Source organism: Cladophialophora carrionii, assembly GCF_000365165.1.
Source record: "Cladophialophora carrionii CBS 160.54 unplaced genomic scaffold supercont1.7, whole genome shotgun sequence".
In the NCBI taxonomy this organism is placed as follows: Eukaryota; Fungi; Ascomycota; class Eurotiomycetes; order Chaetothyriales; family Herpotrichiellaceae; genus Cladophialophora; species Cladophialophora carrionii.
In genome coordinates this window covers 960445-975369 of record NW_008481832.1, presented here as the reverse complement: position 1 = coordinate 975369, position 14925 = coordinate 960445, and the positions used below count along the sequence as shown (strand labels likewise).

At 54.2% G+C, this 14925-nt stretch overlaps 4 protein-coding genes across 4 annotated transcripts; 2 read left to right on the top strand and 2 right to left on the bottom strand.

The window, feature by feature from the left end:
• Positions 1-221: 221 nt before the first annotated feature.
• G647_08431 (calcium/proton exchanger) lies at positions 222-1896 on the bottom strand (the record flags this gene model as incomplete). Its single annotated transcript, XM_008732742.1, has 2 exons — positions 222-401; positions 514-1896. 2 exons carry the CDS (start codon positions 1894-1896, stop codon positions 222-224), a joined length of 1563 nt encoding a protein of 520 aa, XP_008730964.1.
• An 870-nt stretch (positions 1897-2766) lies between these two features.
• Positions 2767-4314, bottom strand: G647_08430 (uncharacterized protein; the record flags this gene model as incomplete). The annotated part of the gene is made up of 1 exon (XM_008732741.1): positions 2767-4314. One exon carries the CDS (start codon positions 4312-4314, stop codon positions 2767-2769), a length of 1548 nt encoding a protein of 515 aa, XP_008730963.1.
• A 714-nt stretch (positions 4315-5028) lies between these two features.
• G647_08429 (uncharacterized protein) lies at positions 5029-7085 on the top strand (the record flags this gene model as incomplete). Its single annotated transcript, XM_008732740.1, has 8 exons — positions 5029-5371; positions 5425-5533; positions 5583-5734; positions 5791-5925; positions 5982-6094; positions 6144-6609; positions 6664-6874; positions 6950-7085. The coding sequence occupies 8 exons, from the start codon at positions 5029-5031 to the stop codon at positions 7083-7085; spliced, it is 1665 nt and encodes a 554-aa protein (XP_008730962.1).
• Positions 7086-8697: 1612 nt separating this feature from the next.
• On the top strand, positions 8698-12965 carry G647_08428 (uncharacterized protein; the record flags this gene model as incomplete). The annotated part of the gene is made up of 2 exons (XM_008732739.1): positions 8698-10133; positions 10187-12965. The coding sequence occupies 2 exons, from the start codon at positions 8698-8700 to the stop codon at positions 12963-12965; spliced, it is 4215 nt and encodes a 1404-aa protein (XP_008730961.1).
• Positions 12966-14925: the final 1960 nt, after the last annotated feature.

Sequence of the window (14925 nt, the reverse complement as noted above, 5' to 3'; positions counted from 1 at the left end):
CATCCCGGTCGCAAGTCCTTCCTGCACTGCATGACATACATGGCATACGTGGTTCTCCCCACTCCCCAGATATCTCTTCTCCCTTTCAAATGGATGCGAACTGCGACGCGATTGTGATGGACGTGTGCGTGTGCGTGTACTCGTAAAGGTAGGGCCAGGGCGAGGAAAGGTCGTGTGCGTGCGTGCGTGCGTGTGTGTGTCTAAGCCTATCACATCACGCCTTATCCTTGAACCCTGAGTTGCAACAGAGATGCACTCGCACTCGGGATATGTACTTTAAACGCGTTGCTGGCAGCGACGACTGCTCCCGCTCCTGCTCCGATGCCGTCGAACTCGTTCGATGTCGCGACGTCGGGATCGGGATAGTACCACGCTGCAATAGCGATGATGATGTATACGATCTGCGGGACGGAGTTGGGTTAGTAAGAGTGCGAGTTTTTGAATCGGGCGGCGGACGGAGAGGGAGAGGCAATCAATAGCTCAACAGCTGGTAGAAACAGATGAGCAACTCACCACCAACAAGGCGCCCTCGAGGTAATTGCTCTCCTTGTCACGGAGGAAATTGCCGACGACCAGAATGGCCAGCACGAGCAAGGCGACCATGAAGATCTCAAAGTTCAGGTCCATGGGCTTGTCGAGGATCCAGGCGACGACGACGACGAGCGGGCCGTTGAACAGCGCGGTCTGGATGCTCGGCCCCAGACAGTGGTACAGGGCGAAATTCATCTGGCCGTCCCACGCCTCGTCCACGGCGGTCAGGTGCTCGGCGGCCTTTTCGACCAGCGGCAGCAGGATCAGGCCGAGGAACTGGTCCGGCACGCCGCCCGTGCGCACGATGACCTCGATGCGCTCGACCAGGAACACGGCCAGCAGGGTGACGAGCGTGAGCGAGGCGGCGATGGCCACGACGCATTCCGTCAACGTCAGCTTCTCCTTGGTCAGGTCGTGCGCGTGGTCGGCGTCCTGCCGCTCGTCGGCCTCGAGGATCTCGTCGAAGATGCCGTGCTGGCTGCGCGCGTTGAAGAAGATGTAGATGGCGAACGCGACCATCAAAATCACGCTGGTGGCGCGGCTCATCTGCAGCACGTCGTCCTGGAGCTTTTGTCGCGTGAAGTTGTGGGACGTCGCCGTCTCACCCTTCAACGCCGAGTAGAAGGCGCTGGGGATCGCCAGCCCGAACCCGGCCACCAGGAGCAGGCCCGAGCCCACTTCCGACACCACGGCGTGGAAGGTCTGCGTGTGCTGCCGCAGGCCGCCGACGAAGAAGCACAGTCCCAGGCACAGCAGGAGGTTGGTCACGATGGAGCCCAGAATGGCCGCCTGGATCACGGGGATGAGGTTGCCTTCTTCGGCCGAGGTGTCGTCGTTGTCGTCGGCCTCGCGATGCTTCGCGATCAGGATCATGAACAGCACAATCTCCACGATGCTGCCCAGCGCCGTCTCGATCAGGATGCCCGCCACTTTGGGTAATTTGCGCGCCAGTTCCTGCCCTGCGAAGCCGAGGAGGTTGGCGCAGGGCACCATGCCGACGTACGCGGTCGCGAAGATCCATTTGTCCAGCGTGGCGGTGTGGTCGCCAGGGAGGTAGTGCAGAATGATGGCCGCGGGGACGAACGGCCACAGCACGTTGACCAGCATCGAGACTTGCGACGATGAGCGCCATAGGATGTACGCGAACGGGCGGAGATGCATGCCGGACCGGCCGGATTCGCCTTCGTGGTGGATCGTCAGGAGGCCGCCTGCGCCGGTGTGGTGCGAGGATGAGTGCGAGGGATGTTCATGACTGTTGTTGCTGTTGTTGCTGTTGCCGTCGGTGCGATGAACCAAGGGAGATGTGCTGGAGGAGGGTGATTTCCCGTGGGTTGTGTTTGACGGTGCTGGATCTTGACGACTCATTTTGAGGTTGTGTCGTGGTTGTGTCGTGGTTGTGTCGTGGTTGTGTCGTGGTTGTGTCGTGGTTGTGTCGTGGTTGAATATCTACATTCGCGTCTTATGCTTGATGTCTATCCCTCGACCACCTGGGGATCTCCCACGCTCAGGGTTATTGCCGCGGATTCTATTCAATCGCAGACAGACATAACCTAGGACCGGCAATGGAAGGATAGAAATCTCGATAACTATCGCTTCAGAACTGAGTCCTCCGTACTGTTGGACCGCTCCGTCTTTAATGCGTCTTCTTGGCCACGTCAAACGAGTCAGCGCGGATAAGTCACTGAGTGAATGGGTGGTCCCGCGGATAGGTAGGACAGTGAGGGCAGAGGGAGCAGGCCACAAAGTTACTGTAGCTCACCAGAAGATCAATCCTGATTGTGTGACTTACGGTAGCTGTGTGGGAGGGTGGCTGGAAGCTGAAGCTGGAAGCGGGGTGGGTGTCAAGGCGGACAGGGGAGGAGATCTTCTTGGCCATCTTGGTATGGAGCACGGAATCACTGTGACAGGGTACTGAATATCCATTGGAAGCTTGCCTAGAGAATGTCGTGCATACAGTGCATTCGGAAATCTCAGGACATCGGAGGGTGAGGTGTGAGGGTGAGAGTGAGGGTCAAATGATGTTTGGAGTGTACGTCTTCAAGATCTCTCTCCCTGCTCTCCCAGAGCATGGTCTATGATCAATATACATATCAAAGTTTCTCTCAGGCATTTCGTTCGTACAATGGCCCACCCTGACGGTGAGGCCTCGCCGATCATCTGTCTGAGCTTATTCCCCTCCGCTGCGTCGTGCCGTATCATCAATTCATTGCAAGCGTGATCCTCTGGGCGCCAACTTCAGTCATCGTCCTCCAGGTCCAGAATCTGCGTGCCGCGAAGCGATCTCGACGCAGGGGCCTGCCTCCTCGGCGACCCGTGCTGCGGAACGTCGCCTCTGCCATCGAATTGCGAATCTGGTATAACGCTTTCTCGTCCTCCAGCACGAGAGGTCAAGGAATTCTCGTTCTTAACGGTAGTTCTCGCCTTTCTCCGTCCACTGGCTGGCGTCACAGGACTTGATCCTAGCCCTAAAGGTTTCCGCTGTGTTCCTTTGACCACTTCATCGTCGTCCTCGTCCTCGTCCTCGTCGTCCTCATCAATATCACTCGTGGCGGGAGCATTCCTCTGCATTTGCCTCGCCAAGATTCGCGCAACTCGTCGCTTGAGCAGCTGATTCTCATAGAGGTCTTCCTCGCCATTGATATCCGCGTTACAGCCCGTGTCGGGACATTTGACTTTCTTGGGTTGTGTATGGCAGTTGGAAAGCAATTCTAGTATAGCGGTTTTTTCATAGCTGTGATTGCAGGTTCGCGATGTCATGGGTTCTTTGTAGGGCAGGAGGGTGAGAGGACACCGTATCCGGGTGTTTTCGGCCGAGATTTCTAGGTCGTCCTCTTCTTCCTCGCCGGATTCTGTACCGTTGCCTGGCCCGGAGTGTGCTCCACGCTGACGGCCTTGCTGTGTGGATGAGAAGGAAGCTGTGGCTGAGCGGCCTTCCTCGACTGCGAACCACAGCGTCTCATGGGGCATAGGTGGCGGGTTTTCACCCGGATTTTGTCCATCCCAGAGAGAGCCTTTCCAACCTTTGTAGTAGTTGTCGCGGGCGTATCGGTCTGTCAGACTCTGCGAGGTCCATCGCCGGCCCTGCTCCTCGAGCGCGAGAGCGAGCTGTACATGTGGTGTCTCCGATGGGTCGAGGGTGTGTGGGTCTTGCCCTCGACGAGAGCGACGGACAGGTTCCTCCTCTTCCTCTTCCTCGTCGCCGTCCTCCGTTTCTCCATCCTCGTCTCCGTCTTCTGAGATCCGTTGCTGTCTCCTTTTGCGTCTTGACGACGTTGCGTCTCTTCCTTCAAAGTTCCTTCGCTGCTCCTCAGCAGAGTCTTGGGCCTTCTCAGTTACGGCCTTGAGGATGTCAGGATACTCGGCAAGCCAATTGAGGTCGTCAATGATACCCCGAATACTCATGTCCATCTTCTTGGTCAACTCTTCGGCCTTTCTTTGGAATTCCTCATGTCGGGCCTCCGCCTCAGCCTCAGCTCCAGCCACCTCACCACCATCGTCTTCGGCGTGCGCTTCTGCTCTCTCCTTCTCTCGGCGCGCTTTCAATCTCAAATGCCGAGTCTTGGACTTATTGGCCCCTTGGTTCAAGTCACCGGTAATGTCGGCCAAAGTCTCGGCAGCTTTCCTCAACAAATCCCTGGATTGAAGGTATCGCTTAGTCGGGACGTGGCGGTCGCGCTCAAGGGCGGTACGCAGTTGTGGCTGAGGGACGAGATCTCTGAGGTGGCTAAGAGCATCATCATTGAGCGGCGCCGCTAAAGGCTGAGGCTCGAAGGTGGAAGCCATAGCTGGGCCCGAACGCAGAGGATGGATGTGGGTGGACGGTGGGCTGTTCTTGCTAATAGTGTGAGAACGCGTCGACAAATTGAGACGCGTCAAAGGTAAGGAAGGTCTGACGACGCTACAAGGCTACGAGGGTCCGAGGAAGGTATGACGAGGGAAGGTCTGGCGAAGGATTTTCGTATTCCGTGTCGAGTATCACTTCCTTGTCTCGCTTCATTATTCTCTACACTGGCGCTCTTGGTTTCAGAATGGGGTCAGTGGTGCGTACGCAGTAACGTCATCCGCACTCCCCAGCATCACAGTCTGGATCAATGCATGAGGTTCCAAGCCTTCTCGTATTCGCGTTGTGATGATATCGCCAAGCTTGCGTCGCCTGCTTGGCGAACGAGGCTGTCACAAGGCTGACTCCAGGCAGCTGGCAATTCCTATCATTTCAACACGTTCGACTGGTTGGTACTACTCCGTTGTTCCTGCCGACATACTGCGTAGATCTGGGCAACTTTGCATTACGAGCACAAATAGCTTTGCCTACGACGTCGTCTGAGAGACTCGGCATCACATCCACTTGCCGGTTAGTCGTATTCGATCCGAAGTCTCACGAAGCGATCTACAGGTAAGACGGATCAATGCAATGAACTACATATAGATCAGTCTCCTTCTATTCCTCATTCTCAGAGGACGATATCGCTGCGTTGGTTACTGCTCAAAGGTACTAACATGTACAAATACCCCGTTCTCTTTCTGCTGGCAGCTCTAAGTTGCGCTTCGACGCCATCGCGCAAGAGATGTAAGTTTGGTGATGATTGCTGGCCTGACGAACAGACCTGGCAGAGTTTCAACAACAGCATCTCTGGCCGTCTCGTGCAGACTTTCCCCTCAGCATCGGTGTGCCACGAGTCAACCTTCAACTCCGAGCAATGCGAAACGGCGAAAGAGGAATGGGACAACAGCTTCTGGAGGACGAACCAGACTGGCGCCTACACAGCGATTGTGTGGGAACTGGGGAATCAGCAGTGCTTCATCAACTCGTCCAGAGAGGCACCCTGTCAACCTGGTCTTGGTAAGTTGAGAAGAAGGCTCGCATCAACGGCGGGACGCTGATACATAAATTAGTTCCACACTATTCGGTGGCGGCGACTTCCGTGGCAGATATTCAGGCTGCTGTGAAATTTGCCAGCGAGAAGGATTTGTATCTTGTTGTGAAGAACACCGGTCACGATCAGTATGTCAGCTTACGACATCAACAGAGTTGGTTGTTAACTGGCCTATAGCCTCGGTCGCTCCAGTGGCCAAGGTGCTTTCTCCATCTGGACTCATCGCCTAAAAGGAAGACAGTGGACAGAGAACTATGTTGCAGAAGGTGCTCCTGAAGGGACTAAAGGGGTCCCTGCTGTCACATTACAAGCTGGAGAGCAGTGGCTCGGTGAGATAACCTTGGCTGCGCAAAACTACTCATTGTATCATCGCTAACGGGAATAGATGTCTATCGGGCTGCATCGGAAAGGCATGTCATTGTCGTAGGGGGTCAAGCCAGAACGGTGGGTGCTGCCGGAGGGTGGCTTACCGGTGGTGGCCACTCCGCTTGGTCGCATATATACGGCTTGGGCGTTGACAGTCAGCAGCATCCCGTCAGGACATGGTACGCTTGGACGCTGACTGCATATTGGTAGATGTTCTCGAAGTGACTCTGGTCAACGCCCAAGGCAAACACATCACGGTCAATCAGCACACCGACCCTGACTACTTTTGGGCCTTACGTGGTGGCGGCGGAAGCGCCTGGGGTGTACGTGCCCAGGAAGACTCTGTGCGGAAATAGGACTGACATGCGGTAGGTGATCACATCGGTGACCTACCGAACTCATCCAGAGCCTAGCCACATCCAGGTTGCCGCGCTTCAACTCAATGCTACAGCCAATTCGTCCCTTCGTCCTGTCTTCGAAGGATCTCTTGGTGCCATGGTGAACATTACAGACGCTGGGTATACGGGGTATGCCTACTTCTCTAACGGGTTTTCTGCCATCTTCGTGCGCCCCAACGGTAGTGAAGAGGAGCTTCTACGAGGGTCCGCTCCGTTTCGAGAGCTGGCTCAGCTCGATGGGACGAGCTTCTTCATGGTGAACTTTACCTTTCCACGGTGGATTGATTTCTGCGACGCGTTCCTGCAGGACCCGAACATTGCACAGAACGTCATGGACTCGTCCCGGTTGCTTACCACAGATATGGCACTGAACAAAGCGGACCAGGTCGTTGATATGATGATGGAGTATGGGCCAGAAAACTATCCTAGCTTCAACTTTAGTGGGTTGTCCCGCGATGATCTCTCGCCTTGATGCCTTCTAACCTCGTGTCCAGTCGGCAAGGTCAATTCGGCGACTCGCAACGATACTTCGGTTCATCCGTCGTGGCGAGATAGTCGGGCTGTCATGAGCTTTGGTACCAATTGGGAGGATGATGCGTCTGAAAGTGAGAAGCACAGCAAGAAGCTCCACCTGGTTGAGATGAGCAATCGATGGGCCAAGATTGCGGGCTCAGATGGGGGTACCTACGTCAACGAGGCAAATCCGTAAGTGTCGCCCGCCTTATTTTCCGGGTTGTGCGTACCTTGAGTCTGCCTGTTTTACTGATACAATGTCTGCAGATATGAACCTGCATGGCGCAAGGTCTTCTGGGGATCAAACTATGACCGATTGCTCAAGATCAAAACGGCCAGGGATCCAACCAACCTCTTCGTCTGCAATCGTTGTGTAGGGTCTGATGTGGTTTACGAGCCATGATGGATGTCCAGGCAAGCGGATCTTGACCGTGCCAACGCTGGGGCACACCACGAAGCAGTGATAAGCAAAGCTCTTCTTGCAGGATGCTTACCTGTTGGCTCGTGTGGAGAATGCATTCAACTTATGTAATTAGTCTCTAGTGAACTAATAAGTCTTCGTGCATGGCATAATTACTGTTGTAAGGATTTCTTGTGCCCAGCCTTGTCCAATGGTTGTTCAGCCTCGCACGTGCCTCATTCTTGGCATGTTTGACTACCACAGACGTTGTCATTGCAGAATCCAGCTTGCTTGCTCCCTCTATGCCACAGCTTCTTAACCCACAACACTTCCTCATATTGTGCATTTGGGACGCCGAGAGTGGCTGCTTGCTGAGTCCGGTGAGCCGGCATCGTTGTCAGGTGTCTGATGATATCCGAGGAGCAGTAATGTGGGCAACTTCGGCTTGTGCGAGACTGTGCAACACTTGCACTCCCCACAGAACAGACCATCATGAAAGCGGCGTCAGAAGTGACAACCATCGACGGCTCTCTCTCTCTCTCTCTCCTGTTCTGTGAACTCCCACACGCAGGGAATGTACTGGTGGTCCAAAAACCTCGCAAGTTGACAAGAACATCAGGATGTCTTCCTATGCTTTGTTTGGTCTTGGATATTTCATCAATGCATCCATCATTGCAAGAATGATGATGCTTCACAGAAAGGTGTGCGGCATCATCCTTCCCGCTCACAAACCGCAGATTCACAATCTCTTCTCCAACGTCCCTCCTTGAGGACCGCGAATGTGTCGCGCTCTGCGGCAGTGAAGGCGACCGTGATCCCAAGCCTCAAGCTTCAATATGCCGCTCCACAGCCTGCTTCTCAACACCCGCCCCCCAAACACCGCGTCCACCGAACTCAAGTACAGGTGTCTGAACTTTACCGACGATCAACCTGTATCTACCTTGGTGACATCCCAACTCGAAGTGAAGGACGGGCTCCGGCGCGTTGGACCTCTACTCTCTCCCTATAAAGGTACCCTTGAAATGAATCGCACTCATCTCGGCCACCTCTTCAGATCCTTCTTTGGCAAACCACTTCTCTCATCTCTTGGTGCTTTACACAGCAGCCTTGGCAGCCGCCAGATCCGTTCAGCTACATTAACCCCCGAGTTCATGCTGGACAAGCATCGCGTTTCCTCATTCCATCATCTCTTACCTCTTATTAGAGCGTTTGGCTTTTGCTGCGCCTTTCAATTGCGAGCTTTGATAGGGTTCTTCGATCGACGGGACAGATCGCGATTGCACGCTTTTCCCTGGACTCCTGGCTGTTGCGTGAGGCATGACACAGCTATTAGCTCTGAGAACTTGTTCATTCACGGATTCTACACCCATCAATTCAGCCCGAGTGAACATATCTTTTCGAGGATTTGGTCTGGGAGTGACATTTCCATCGACCCGTCACCATCAGTTCACCCTCAGACTCTTGCGCACCTATGTTCACCCTCTTGCTACAACTGGCAGCCATTCCTTGAGCACTTACCCGCACCTGCCTTTGCTCCATCCACTGGGAGAAGCTGCTCAGCGCTATGGTGGGTGGCTCCCCCTCGACTCCGGATCTCAGTCAGTTGCTCACAACAATGGGCGCCAACACCTCCAGGATCGACAATGGCCTTGCTCTCTATCCTGAAGAGCCCGAGCCAGCTTCAAGTCCGCGTGTCGGACAGCAGGGATCCTCGCCCTCCACTTTGTTAACTAATACTCCAAGCCAGGCCTCACCGATCTTAGCACGCTACCGATCGCTGCAGCAAGTCGCAACCTCGTCGGTGCAGGGATCGCCCAGAGCATCTTCCGCTGCTCGAGGCCAAGGTTCGACTCTAGCGGCTCTACCTTCATCTCGTCAAGAGTCGATGGTCGCAGCTTCCCTCCCGTCACACCAGGCATCGCCCCCAGCGACTTGCGTTGTGCGGGAGAGCTCAGCCTCCCAACGGTCAACTCATACAAGACCTCTGCCACCAGTTGAAAGCAGGGAAACCGTGAAATCACAAGCCGCACGAATTATCAGATGGGCAAGAATTGATCTCTCTGATGAGATATATGAGTCTTGTCAGATCGGTGACTCGCCTCAGTCCGAGAGTGATGTTGGCTCTCTGGCGAGATACGACAGTGACACGAGCTCTTCAGATGTCGACACGTGGCCCGCACTAGAGGGTGCTCACATCACTCCAGGAATCACAAACTCATCGCCTTCAACAGATCTATCAGTGTCTAACTCCGGTGTCCCTCTGACCGTTTCGGCTCTTCCGCTTGGTCAAGCCGCCACTTCTTCCAAAACCCTCCCAGTGTCCAAGCCAAAGCAGAAGCGACGACTCATACCTACTGCACGATCAATTGAAATCGCTATCGGGGACGTCAACAGCAATGGAAACTATCCGAAAGACCAATCGAAAGAGACATCTCAATCTTTTAATGGTGACAAGAAATCAGAGTATGGATTTGTCAACTTGTTTCCTGATGGCTTTGAGCTCTACCGTGGTGAAGAGTGGTTGCTTCCAGATCCTCACCCAGGATCATGTCTCTACCAAGACTCGGACCACGAAGATGAAGGCTATTGGTCCCAGATACTCAACATGGCGAATTCAGCTGAGGGCGAGACAGCCGAAGAACAGGAGGATCGTCGCATGAAATTGCTGGCGAGATTCCATGACCACCGCCCTTCGTCACAATCAACCCAGGCCGATAAAGCATCTCCTCCTGAACGGCGTCAGGAAGATTTACTTCTTAAGCAGGCTCGTGAGTGCATGCTCAAAGAGCAAGAAGCAGGAGCAGAGCGTAGCAGAAAGCTGCGCGAAAAAGCTTTACAGCGACGTGGTCTCCTCCAGCTACCAGGCAGCAGATCGGACTCCGACGAACATGGGAAGACATTCTCGGATGGCCACGCCGAGGATAGTTCTGCGGACGATTTGTTCTCAGACAAAGATGGCGATGTACAAATGGAGGATCTCCTCGACATTGCCCAAGAGCACGCTACAGAGGACTCGAAGCCTGTACAGCCAAAAGTACAAGACACTGCGCAGTATGTGCATGTCCCTTTACATCCGACCATCAGCTAACTTCTAATTCTAGCAGAACCCCTCGTCACGAAACTAATCTCCCTGGACCAAATCCTCTGTCGCGTGTGGCTGCTGAGCAATTTCGAACGCAAAGCCGTCACTTTTCTGGTAACAAGCACACGCCACGTGCTCCGGACAGTCGACCTCAACCTCTCACTTCAGGGGCGATCTCGGATAGCTACCTGTTATCACAAGGCCCGGATTTGGAGGACCGAGAGCAGCGTCTGTGTGCGGCCAGAACCCAGAGCGCCTTAGGATCTGGGTTCGCTGGAATCAGAGCAAGTGGCCCAGCTCTCAATGACGATTCTGCCGGTGGTGACGCTGTCTTCGGAAGGCCACTGCCTAGCTTGGCCTCAAACCTACCGCGGCTCGATCGAGAGCGGCAGGAGAAGACTGCTCGCGCTGGTTACGGCACTCGGAGCCTGGTTGACCGCATCTCGAAGTCTCGTAATATCAGCGAGGACTATGATGATGAAGAGGGCAAGGTTGTTACTAAGGGGCTATCTCAGGAAACCAAAGGCACAGTGCGGAGTCGACCACTGTCCGGTTTTGAGCTCCTGGCCGCCAAGACAAGAGCTCAAGATGATCGTAAGAACAACGACAATCAGTGCCTCCCTGAGGACACTGGTGTAACCTATAGGTCAAACAACCGGCCTGTTTCTACATTTCAGATGCCAGCGGCGAAGAAGGGGCTTCTTGAGGACAATACTCTGCACCCGGAACGACCGACATTCGCACCAGCGTCCTCCAGGACACTAGCAACCAAGGACTTAACGCTTCCCAAGAACTTCGATCAGCTAGCAGAGACTGAGAAGGAAGTGGTCTTACAGCACGAAACGGCTAAAGAGAAAAAACGAGATCTAGATGCTATCGGCAGCGTATTCTGGGAATTTGCACAACTACTCTGCTTTGCTAACCGAGAGCTCACCGATCGAACCATGCAAACCGAAACGGACGAGCTCTATGATATCGGGAAGTATATTGCTCTCGTCATTGACCAAAACAAGTCAGGTAAGGCAAGGAGGAAGCGTATCCAAGACATACGCGACAACATCAAGCGAAGAATCGAGAAGGCCGCAAGACATGACCCGGAGCCAACCGAAACCGCCATCATCAAGGAGATGAGACGAATATTCCGCCCGGAGCACGTCGACTTTGTGCACAACGAGCTACCCAAGGTCCAGAAGGTCATCGAGTACTGGGGAGACCTTCGCAGAGCGGGAAAAGACACCCGCAAATCATCGAGAAAGAGGGACATCCGGGAAGCGACCTCTACCAAAAAGCAAGTACGGTTTGCGGACGAGGAAGAGCCAGATGTCGTCTACTCCTTCCCCAGCGAGAGCCTCAAGCCCTCCAGGGCCCCAAAGGCAATGAAACGAAGCGGTACTGCGACCGAGAACAGAAGGCAAGCGCAGCACGACCACCAAGCCAGACTAGAGGAGAAGTTGCGGGCGCAACTCAAGCTCTTCAAGACCGTCGATACTCAAGACATTGTCAATATCCAGAGTCAGGTCGCCGAGACTCAAGCAGAGATCGAGCGTACCCTGCAAGACAGGCAAGGAGATAGCGAGAGCGAAGAAGAGGATGGAGCCGAGTTTGTCTTTGGCGCTGGACTGGACGTGAGCCGAGCCCGTCTTGAACAGGACATCAACGAAATCAACAGCCTCGAAGATGCCCGCCAGAAAGAACCTGGTGCCCGCGTATCACAAGGACAAGAACAGACTCACCAAGCGCCAGGGCAATTAAAGTCACGTCAATTATTTGACCCGGAGCTTTTACGACAAATGCAACTCAACAGAGCGAAGAAGCTGGCGCAGAGTGCAGACCCGAGTATCATCGAAGACAAGGCCACGGCTGTGGCGTTGGACAGTGACAGCGATGGGGAAACCACGAGCTCCTCTGGCGGCGACGATGACGAAGACGACGACCCACGCATCTGTAAGTACATTGTCTGGGGAGCCTTTCGGGGCTTCGCCGACTATGAAGACGCCGACCACTACCGCATCACAGCGACCTATGACAAGGACCGAGCGGAAAAGAGAGTTCGCGAGCACATTGTCAGTCTTCAAGGTCAGCTCCCTGCCGGCACCGTCTTTGACGCCGGCAATTGGTCGTGCAACACGGTCTACCGAGACGGGGTGCTAGAACAGCATCTCATGCTGGGTACAGATGTGGATCACGAAGCCAGAGTCTGGATCGAGAAAGAGCTTGTCCCTCTCGGCGAGAAACGGTTCAGACAGGCGAAGCGGCGGCACGCCGTCGTCGAACGCTTCACCTACAAAGTCTACTGGGAGAAGACGGTCACTCCGGTGCTCGCCGAAGTCGCCGAACAGGCCGCCGAGGAGGAGGAGGAGGAGAAAGAGAAGGAGACCAGGCTCGAACCCGAGTTCGAAGGATACGAGGATCTCTTCGGCCCTAGTCCCTCGCCCGATCCCTCGGCGGAGGAAGCGAGGGCGAGACCCAGCACGAGAGACGCCGTCGTCACCGAAATCTCGCGTGACGAGATCGAGGCCCGGACCTTCAGCTGCGCGGTCTACGCGAACCGCGATGCCAAGGACGTCTTCCTCGCCTGGTACTTTGCCTTCCTGCCGGGAGTGGCCAACGAAGGCTATCGACGCCAGGAGGACGAGTCGATGGAGCAGACCCTCGAGGCGCTGGGCGACTGGGGCCTCTTTGACCGCTCCGAGAGCTTGCAAAGGGACCAAGTCGGGCCGCCGACTGGAGTGATGGAGAGAGTGGAGGAGAAGTTTAGAGTGTGGGTCAAGAAGATTGCAGTGAAAGGACCGGGGAATTGAGGCATGAAAGGGATGGATCAGAAGCAGACAAATTTTGACACATGTGCACGGCGTCCCGTTCTACAGACGTTCTGCAGGAGAAAAGTGCAGACGTGCGCCTGTTTGAGATGTGCAGTTCACGATGATGACGGCAGGGGTGATAACGATGGCAGGGGTGATGGCGCTCGCGATGGTGATGAGTAAAATGGCGGCGATGGTAGGGACGATGATAGGGGCGAGGGCAAGAACGATGCAATAACGATGGCAATAGCGATGCAATAGCATTAGCGATGGTGATAGTGATGATGATAGCAATGGCGATAATAGGAGCGTGCGATGACAAGAACGACAACGATAACGATGGATACTAGCGATGGTAGTAGCGATGGTACATAGGGGGTCTACAAAGTGAGAGATCGCGTTGGAGACGACGTTAACTGGACTCCAAAACATTCAGTAGAGTATTACAGTAGGACGTTCTCTTCCCTGATTGTGCTGTGTCATGCATAGTACGGAGTATATTTTAATATATCGTAGCCCTATCGTGCGTGCATGGTATCTCGTGCTGTAGCGTGGCATGTTGTATAACATCGTGCATCTATCATAGAGTTCCATCATTGTATATCGTGTCAAGTCCTGCAACTCTATAGTGGGAATCTAAAGGACACGATAATGGAGATATTGAATAGACATGAATGAAGGACGAGATATATCAGATAGATCAGATAGATCAGATCCGTTAAGGAAAGTGTGAGTTCAGCGTCCGTTGGATCAGGTCAGGACGTTAGATAAGCTCTAGTGTTAAGCGTTGAGTATTACGACGAGATGTTCTGGCGATGAGGTGTCTCTCGTGAACAAGTGAGCAAACAAACAGACGACGAGGCAAGCAACTAGGCGAAAAAAGCGTACAAGGACAAGCACAAGCGCGACGACGATATCGACATCTAGAGGGACCGGATCACCGCCTTGGAGGGATGTAGACAGCAGATAGCATACAGAAGACAGTCTCGTTGCCTCACGGTGCCTCACGGTGCCTCACGTTGCGTTGTTTTACTGTTTGGCCTGGAATCCTTTTGTGGAAGAATGCTCAAGTCCTTGATGCGGGTGGTGTCCGCTCAGAGTAGAGTGGTTCGTGGAGAATTCTCATGCCATTGACGGAGGCGTCCGCGAGGAGCAAGGGATGTTTCCTGTCCTTCCAGCGTCATGGCAGAGAAGGAGGAGGTGTGATGGTGTGTCAAGCTGTTCAATCCCCGTCCAGTATCAGGAAAGAGGAGGGATTGAAACGATGAGGCCAATGTGTGTTCGAGGACGTGCGTTGGATCTGATTTGTGGCAATTCGCAAGTCAGCGAGGAACTGCCCAGAAAGACCATGTCGTACAGTCCATCAGTCAGTCAGTCAGCGGAGGCAGTGTAGGCGGTGTAACTCGAGGGCGGGGAATTCGGGCGTCGAGACAGCTTCATGAGAATGTCGTGTACAATAGCGATCTAGACCCTGCCTATCAGTCTTGCCATCCCGATGCGATGAAGAAATGCTGTTGTCAATCTGAATAGTCAACTGGCGGGGCAGTGAAAGAAGAGGGGCGTGGGATGTCGTGCGACGGGATAAGAGTCAGTCGCAGAACTGGGCGGTTTGAATAGGAGGAGGAGGAGCAGGAGGCTCGCGATCGTGCGAATTAGCATTAGCATTAGCTGCCGCTCATAGCAATTAGCAGACAGGCAGGAGTGAACCAGCGGGGGAGCATCGCTTAGACGGGCCAAGTGTATGAGTGTGTGTATGTGTATGTGTGTGTGAGTCCCCAACGTCCGTGCTCGACGACAGAGATCTCGGCCACAGGAGAGATCACCAAGCGCATTGTTGAGGTATGATCAAGAGTTTGTAAGGGCCCGCAACAGGGCGTCGTGAACATCAGAATCGTTCGTCAGGGTTGTCATGGATGAGCACACCAGCAACCTGTCAGAGCAACTGTGTCCAGGTGAGACC